This window comes from Rosa rugosa, chromosome 4 (assembly GCF_958449725.1).
Source record: "Rosa rugosa chromosome 4, drRosRugo1.1, whole genome shotgun sequence".
Taxonomy (NCBI): Eukaryota; Viridiplantae; Streptophyta; class Magnoliopsida; order Rosales; family Rosaceae; genus Rosa; species Rosa rugosa.
This window is the reverse complement of record NC_084823.1, coordinates 54,111,736-54,121,221: the sequence shown is the minus strand read 5'-3', so window position 1 is coordinate 54,121,221 and position 9,486 is coordinate 54,111,736. Positions and strand designations below refer to the sequence as shown.

General features: G+C 37.0%; 1 protein-coding gene across 1 annotated transcript; it reads left to right on the top strand.

Annotated features, from left to right (window-relative positions):
• The first annotated feature begins 309 nt into the window (after positions 1 to 309).
• LOC133706832 (uncharacterized) lies at positions 310 to 3,078 on the top strand. The gene is made up of 6 exons (XM_062132390.1): positions 310 to 814; positions 1,241 to 1,341; positions 1,538 to 1,635; positions 1,769 to 1,971; positions 2,246 to 2,298; positions 2,737 to 3,078. Exons 1-6 carry the CDS (start codon positions 481 to 483, stop codon positions 2,758 to 2,760), a joined length of 813 nt encoding a protein of 270 aa, XP_061988374.1. The 5' UTR covers positions 310 to 480; the 3' UTR covers positions 2,761 to 3,078.
• The last annotated feature ends 6,408 nt before the right edge of the window (positions 3,079 to 9,486 follow it).

The following is a 9,486-nucleotide window of genomic DNA, read 5'->3' as shown; positions in this document are numbered from 1 at the left end:
TTAATAACATCTCCATAGTATGGATATTCTTATTGCAACATACTGTAGTCATGAAATCAAATTAAGAAGTCTTTGGCCATTTAAAGTTGATCACGATCGCGTGCATGTATGATCTTAATTGTTATGTATAGCTATGAATAATTGTAGAACATATGTTAGTGAAGTTCCTAACTTTCTCTCTGATTGATGAATCTAAATAGGCTCGGGTTAGAAATTGGATTCACAAAATCGAAGTTGGGACGGAGAATATGATCAAAATTCAAAATGGAGCATGAACTCCACCGGAAAGCCTGGGGATGGATTCAATTCTTCCTGTGAAAAATCAATGGATAGAATTAGATTAAAGTCCATTCGAGACGACACGTGTCAAATCTACAAGGGACGACCCATACCTGTATCTCTAAGCTCGAAGCACTGGATCATAACAGAAAACAGTTGAATCAAATTTTGCAAACTCCTCGGAAGCCGTGAGCGAGCGCCATGGAGTTTTGGAACAGAGCCCGCGGCGTCGCCGAGGAGGCGGCGAAGCGATCGCAGGATCTCACGATCGGCGGCGCGTGGAAGCTCTCCTACATCGTCTCCGACACCGCCAAGCGCTCCAAGGAGATCATCGCCGTCGAGGCCTCCAAGCGAGCCGATCACATCAAGCAATTTGCCGACGCCTTTGCTCCGTCGCTACCGCAGCCACCTGCGGCGGAGAGTCCACAACAACAAGAACAAGAGAAGGATCTGGAAGCGTTTGGAATCACCGAGGAGTTGAGAGACTTCGCTAACGGAATGACTTTTGTCACGTTCAAAGATTTTCCTCTTCCAGGTAAAATTTATTTGGCTTTGATTGTGAATAGGAGGGAAGAAATTTTACTGCTTTTATTGTAAAGTGAGAAAATTGTTCGGAAATTTTGATTTCCGAGTTGCTTGAATTTGCAGAATTTTTACTGATGTTTAGTGTCAAATTGCTGATGAATTTTTGGTTTCGTTACTGTTTACTGTCAAATTCGGAGTAATAATGTGGTGGATTAAGTTCAATCTTTGTGGTGAAAGCATAGTTTAAGCACTTTCCTTGTGGCTTACTCCATTACTCCATTTTCGAAAACGATATGTGTGCACTGCTCCAAATTGCTTTGGAATATCCAAAGCACTTTGTTTGTGGTGTTTACTGTGTGGTGATGAATGGTTCATGATGAGATCAAACACTAGATTCTTGTATTCCACATTGCTCATTGTGTTTTGCACTGTGTAGATGATACACGATTCTCTGACGTTCCAACAGTCACAAATGTTAGGCAGGATCTTACGGAGTGGCAAGAAAAGCATGCCAATCTTGTTCTTTCAACCGTCGAGGTAGCTTCATTCAAAAATCACAGAGACTGAAAGGATTAAAAGGAAATAAGAGTATACTTGGATTTACGAATCAAATGGCAACTGATAAAATCTCTGAAAACTAGTTTATTCTTTTAGCTTTCAGATGTATCATATTTTTGTTTAGCGAGTAGTATGTATGCACTTCATTGTCTTTTCTAAATTCTTTTGCTTGCAGGAAATTTCAAAATTAAGATATGAATTGTGTCCACGTGTTATGACGGAAAGGAAATTTTGGAGGATATATTTCATACTAGTTAACAATCATGTCGCACCGTAAGTAATCATATCTTGGTGTAAACTCTAGTATTCATGCAATTCAGTCTCACACTACTGCGCTTTCTTTGGTTTTGGTTCTCTACTGATTTCGCATAAGTGATAAACTGTCCTATCTTATGCGCCCTTGTAGCTATGAGAAGCGTTATCTGGAGGAAGTTAAGCAAAAGTCAACTGAACAATTTTTAGATGACAGAGTAAAGGAACCTACTAAAGTTGAAACAACTTCTAAAGCAGAGGATAAGGAAGAAAAACATCACACTAAAACTTCAACCTCATCAACTACGGATCAAGACTTGGATGCATTTCTCCTGGGAGACAGTGATGATGATCCAGGTATCTTAGGGTGTTTCTTTATTGGATACCTAGCTTGGCCTTAACCATATTTCAGATGCATTGCATTACAGTGTGACAAGTATCCATGATATCTATTTTCTCTGGGTTCCTTAATCGTATATATTCTTGCAGCAATGAAATGTTGGAAATATCTGATTTTTCGCCTTAATTGTTTGTCTGTGACTTATGCCCGGGGGTTGATCAACTTCAGGTTTGTATTTATTTGACGTTTGTGAACTTTCTAGACACTGATCTTCTGTCTGGTGTCTTTCAGATCATGATGGTGGGGACTTTGATGATGATTTCGACAAATTAGTGGACGGATCGGTAAGCTCTCTTTTTCCTTCTTTTGGGCTTTTGTTCTTTTATTCACTCAAGAACTGTATGTTGTGCCTCTGATGTCATGTAGTTTACTAAGTGAAATTTAATGTCAGCTCCCCGATAATTAATGCAACCAAGTAGTTTTCTGGATCTTAAGATAGTACCTTGTCGAATGAGACTTTTTCCACTTTCAGGAGAAGTAAAATAGGTTTCTTGTACAAGCTGAAGTTCTAACCATCCCCCTTAATTTTTGAAATAACACACATAATACACTGATACATGATGCATGATAATATGCAAGAGTTTGGTTTAGGTCACCACTAATCGTGATCTAATACGTTCTTCTCCAGCCTAAGATGGCAATTCAAATTCATTGTGTGGATCTTTACATCTATTATACATTCAGTTTTAATGCTGCATCATTTAAACTTGCCCGCTTTACAGGATGAAGAGAAGGACAAGTTGTAGAGAAACAAAAAGCTCTTTCATAATCTGTAAAGAATGAAATTGTTGTCAGCTTGACTCAACAGCATGTGTTGCTAGATACTTCAGCCTTTCCAAGGAAATGGAATAAAGGCCATCATAGGTTCCCCATTTTTTCTCTCTATTTTTTTGTTTTTCCTTATTCCTTTATGTGTGTGTATATTATGATCTGATGTAAATATACAATCAGAAATTAGGAAGACATGCATTCTCAGGGCACAATTGAATGTTACTCACGTATAATGTTGATCCTAAAGACTTTTAGAGCTAGTTTTCCCAGCAAGGTAACATGTTTTTAATGCATCTCTAGTAATATTGTTAAACCTCTGATCTCCATTTTTTAAGAACCTTTTTGTAATCACAAGGCATAGTACTATAGTAGTAACTGAAGTGATTGTAAAAAGTTGAGAGCACCCAACGTTGCCAGTTTCATGATTTTCAGAGTTTCTGGGAAGATTCCTAGGAACTTGGAGGTTAGTTTTATAGGTGTTTGCTTAACAAGCAAGTCAATTTGTTTCCAAGGAGGAGACTAGATCCTTATGATCTGATACTCGCTTAACAGTCAAGTTATTTGTAAGATAAACCGCTACATATTTCTTTCTAACTTGTTGAAGTCCTCAACATAGAGTCGCAAAGACTGATCATAAATCATTCAATTAATTGAAGACTGGTTTCGTAATATTATTAATATGTTGGCTTTACTTCTAACTAAATGTGATCTGCACTTTTGATTTTATTCTGTTTGGTCGCAAGTCATTCATTAATATTCCAGATGTAGTATATAAACAACAATGGATCTGGTAAACTGTCATTACCAGTAGCATTTTCATCTCTCTTTGCATGGAGAGATCGAACTTAATCAGCTGTGGGTCGAGATACTCCACGCCATGGAACAATTTGGAGTCATTATTCTTGAACAATTTGGAGTCGGGCCTTCTTTTTGCACTATTACGAATAGGAAAATATTTGGGAAAGATTGGAGTCGATGTTTACATTTCAGTTGTTCTTGATGTGCTTATGCCTACCAAACGACGAAGACCAATCAACCACCGAAAATTAAGCTTGACAATTAGGATGTGATACACTTCTAAAGATTCTAATTAGACTAACAACAATTATGAGATTGAATGGTACAACCATTATATCAGCTGATAAAAGTAGGTCTGGATCTCTTTTAATTTATAAACAATAGGACGTGTGCATATATAGCGTCGAGTCGTGGAAGTCAAGTAAAGCTTCCAAGCATGCTGGTTCATAAACGGGATAATAATACAGTATGTCACCGAAAACAAAGGACAATAATTCAGAACGAACTAGAACGTGGAGATCCATGGTGAATAATATAGTAGGACTCAACCACAAAGCATGCACTGTTGGTGAGTGATGCCGGAATCTACCTGAAAACCAACAGTGTTGGTACCTTGCCAGAATTGGAGTCTCCATGTATGATCATTTTTCAAGCCTCGTGGTGTGGTGTACTGGGGAGTGTCTAGTTCTTATATTGTACTTTTGGACCTCGAAAGATAAGATTAGGCCCGATGTTCTTACGTTATGTTATGAATAAGCGTTAGTGACTCTTGTTTGTATTATTTATTCTACTTGTAACGTTTTCATCTGTATAAATGAATTGACATTCATTGGATATACACACACACATACATATAGTTCCGGTCATCCAAACCGTGCAATCAAAGACATTCGAAAACTCTTTGGAGTAAATCAAGTTCGACGATCGTCGAGTGGCATATCTAGTTGAAAATAAAGTAACACATGGTCCTCAGTAGGATTGTCGGATGCGTCCTACTGAAGATGAATTGAGGCTTAATCGGTTACCACTGCCGACTAGCTAGGGTCCATACGCATGACTAGTACTTTCCCAGCATGACATGAATAGTGTACCTCACCTACTCCTTTACCCGAATAGCTACTCAACAATTAAGTACCTCACCGCTAGTTAGCTACAAGCCATTTTATTTATTAATAGCTATATAATACAGGTTAAGAACTTAATGAGAAACCAAACTAGGCTGCACTATGCTTAATTATCTCCAATAATTATCAAAATTAAGGTGGATCGAATTAAAGATAGCCCCCCCTCTGTCAAAACCCAATTGGAATTTTCTAGAGTGTATTCAGCTAGATCTTTCCCTAGTTAATGGTTTTGCTTCATTCTTTCTTTATATGAGGTGACTGAGAATTCGATATTAATTTCTTCTGGGTCTAAAAATGCATCGAACTGTTAGTTAATAATGGAGTTGATTTCCTAATGTGGCATTACGTTTACGACTCGTCAAATAAAATTCCCCAACTAAAAGCTGTGCATGTCAATTATTCAGTCCAATAATTCAAGGTCCCCCAGTATATTTTTTGGTTTGGAATTTGATGTGGATGCAGTATTGTCCTGTTTGTTATTTCATTTTCAGTATGGTCCGACTCGTTGCTCTCATATGCCAATTCAAAAATTAATTGGCTTACTAGGAATAGAGTGTAGATTCCTTTGAAGCACCCTAGAAATGTGGGTTCATCTTATATGAATTGACTATTGTCGTTACTGTTTGATTAAGGTAGAAAAGACTGCTGATAATTGGTTTAGTGTTTGGCAAGTCACTTTTTGAATGCATATTTTTAATTGAATTAGCGAAATTTTATAGAGATTATTGAAATTTTTATCCAATAGAATTCGGTGAAGTTTTTTCCTACAGGATATACTCTATTGATTGGCCTTAAGTTAACATCTTTAGAAGGTGATCTATCGAAGATTAAATCTTAATTTCTTACATGTTTACATGTCTTTAGTGGTCGGTAGGGAAAATATAAGAAGTAGCTTTCTAGAGTTTTTGGCAAAATTGGACAATTCCACTTGAGCGTGACAGATTAACAAATTAAGAAGTTGTCTTCAATTCTTAATGGCATCATGTATCTCTCTATAGAATATCACTTCATGTGAAAATAGACATTTCCCCATTTTTCAAATGGTCCTCATGATCATATTAATATTATACGATTTTATGGCCTAGAAGAATTAGAAGAATTAAAGAAGTTGTCAAAGTTATATGATCTAGTCTGGTCTAAGAGGAGGAGATTTACGTGTTAACCCAAAATTTATGTCGGGTTTAATAAGAGTTTTTATTTTAACAGAAACTATCATACCTCACTCGACTCATGATACCAGTGAGATTTAACACATGTAACTTCGATCATGTTAGTCATTCTAAATAAAATATTTTCAAAAAAAAAAAAAAAAAACCACTAACAGACCACATTTCACATATAGATTTAATAATCGATTTGTCTTTAATTGTAATTTAGGCAGTGAAGCATGCGTAATGCTTGAGGCGTGGCCGTCACTAATTAAAATTTGGTTGGAGTATGAATACGTGCACAAGATTTTGTTAGATAAAACGACGAGTCAACAACTGGTTCCAGTTTTGCGGCCTCTTATTTCCATAATGGAAGACTCGAGGATGTCAACCTTTCATTTAAAATACTTTTGTATTAATCCAATAGGCAATAGCTGTGTGGATGTAGCCTTCTATATATGTATTGACTAGCCATATATGGACCATGGAATGATGGAATTTAGGCACCACCCCTAGCCTAGCTACCAAGGCACAACCATTAACTCTATTTTTTTGTGGATAATTGAAGATGGTTGCTTTTGTGCTAGGTAAACTTTATAGGGATTGGTTATTTATGGAATTGTAAAAGTTCATTTTCTTTTTTGTGGTTTATTGATGAAAACGTTCAAGTTCTTTACGTGTAAGAGGCATTTTCATATTATGATTTTATATGAAAAATTATTTAAATATTTTAAAATCACTTTCTAAAAATAAGACACAACAAAACAGAAGATGACACCATTCATCTAAATATATATAAAAAAGTTGATGATTTGGATACTAGTTAAAATAAAAAAAATTAATTATGAAACTATGCTGGATGTCGTGTGTTCAATGTTTTTGTTTTTTCAATTGCAGAAGATCTAATTCACATGAACTGAGAATGAAATAGATTATCCACCAAACATTGCACTAATGTAGAAATGATCTATGAAAAATATATAGCCAAACCGTGTTATAACCTTCCCCAAATGAATTACTGTATTCTTAAGAGAGTTATCGAATCTTCTCAACTAATTTTCTATCATTGTCACATTCTTCATCTAGATTTCAGAGGTTTTACAGAACCCTGAAATTAACTAGCTATTACCTCTTGAAGAAACTACTTTTACTGGGATCGTATCGAAAACAGCACAAGAAAACCTATTTTTAGTGGGATCGCGTGCGCCCACGCTCCAATGGCCACTAGTACCCGAGACCTCGACTGGCGCGTGCAATGTCCATATCCCCAACTGTGATAGCTTGATTGTACTCTAACACCAGGCAGGACCCACCTTTCCCTGTTACTCATCTTGGTCGTGACACGTAGCCGACATAATACCACCCCAGGATCTACGTAAACGGTACACTTTCCCAAACGACGCCGTCTAAGCAACCGACACTAGGACGGTGCTTTACGCCCATTAACGGCAACACGTTGGAGAAGCCGTAATCTCGCCAAAATTACCGTCCCCATAGTAATTAGCGAACCTTTTTTTTGGCTGAAAGATGAGCGAAAGAGATGAGTAACCTCCCTAACACTCTAATGAATTAATCAAAGAAAAAGTAGATAACAAGAGAGGGGGACAAAATCAAAACCTCTCGAAACAAACTAACAATTAAACAAACCTAGCAAAACTGAAACTGAAATGAGTCAATGTCACTATTATAATATGACAAAATAAAAAAAAGAGGCACATCCCACCACACAGTGGCGGAGCCACATTGGGGCACACTGGGTCCCGTGCCCCATTAAACTTTTAGATATATATAATTAAGCTACCACATAGCACAGATGGCTAGGATAGTGCAGTGGTCTGGCACTTTGACACTGGCATGCCAGATCTTGGGTTCGAATCAGGCTACTTCAGAGTTTTTTGTATAGATTTTTTCCAAGGTTTAATCCTAGCTTGCAGCACTAATTATTATTACTATTTACTAGTTTTTTCTATTACTAATTTTTTCATGTGGCTTGCTATTATAAACTTGGCATAATTTTAACAATATTCTTACCTTAAATTAATCTTACTACTAGATTATAATATTTCTATCAAAAATTATTAATAGAAATTTTCATTAAAAATTCTGATACATAATTTGAGTACTAAATTTTTTCTTCTCAATTTCTAAAGGTCCTTACCTAGGATGAAGATCTAGCTTTGTCACTTGGTGTTACTTTTCAGTGATTTAGAAAACTCTTACAAGGCAAATACTTAGGTGGGGGTTTCCCCACCACGTGTCCCTACGGCAGCCCAATCAGGAGGAAGAAATTTTTTTGTCTTTTCCGAAAACACCCCTGCTCCTTAAATATACAATACCCAAAACACCCCCCTGCTGGGAGGTGATTGGTCTGCCGTAGGGACACGTGGTACGGGTGCCCCACGCAAGTTTCTCTCCTCTTACAAAATAGAAAAGCATAGTTGCAACATGTATCGACTCTAAACTCAATCACAAATTTTTTGTTATTTTTCTAGATATTTTATATTTTGATATTATTATTTTGTTTTTGTGCCCCAGTAACCCTAAGTTTCTGGCTCCGCCCCTGCCACCACACCAATTGAGTTAACGACGTACCATGATTAGCCAATGCATCTGCAACTTTATTCCCTTCACGAAAAATATGAGAAGAGCAAAATGTCATATTTGAGATGCAACTTAAACAATTAAGCCAACGAACACGAAGTTGCCAAGGTACAAGCAAAGGAGGGCACAGGTAGTCTAGCATAAGTGATGAGTCAACCTCCAACCAAATGTGTTTCCAATCACGAACCCAAGCAAGCTCAACAGCCGTTATCACTGCCAAAACCTCCGCCGCTATAGAACTAGGAATGTCAATGTTGGAAGAAAAAGCACCCAGAACATGACCATTAAAGTCACGAAATACCGCACCAAAACCTCCCTCTGCATGCTTCCAAGTACCATCTGAGTTAATCTTCACCCACCCAATGATCGGAGAATGCCAAACAACCTCAATTACTCTAAGGGCTCTCCGCAATCGACACTCTGCTCCAAAATACTTTAATATTCGAAGATCTTGAACTGAATTACTCAGTTTTTTTTTAGCGAACCTTAATCTCAGTTTTTTTTTTTTTTTTTTAAAGAATCTTAATCTCTACTTCAACAAGAGAGTATTTAGTGTACAGACGTACACCTGCACCAACATAAATAAACATATGAATAACATCAAATATAATTTTTTGTTATTGAAAATATAATTCTTACACCGTTATATATAAAAATTTTCTCACATGTTTTTAATAAAAAATATTCTTAATATTATCCGACCATTCATTTCTGAATTCTGATGGTGCAAATACATATCGGTGAATTGATAGATGTCTTATTCTCAATAAGAAAAAAAAAAAAACAAAACTGCATAATCTCTATAGTGATTAGTGATTGATCGCCCGCACTAATCACGGTTCCCTAAACACATCCACCGTGCCGGAACGAGAAGGTCCGCCAATTTCTCGCGAGATAATGTCGGTGTAGGTCCGATACGCCAGGGATCCATGACACGTGTTGAGGGACATAATTCTTGTGGGGCCGGCGGGGGGATGATAAAACAGCTGGCTGTCATTTATTGGAGGGCCTTCGCTAAGCCCAAAGAGGC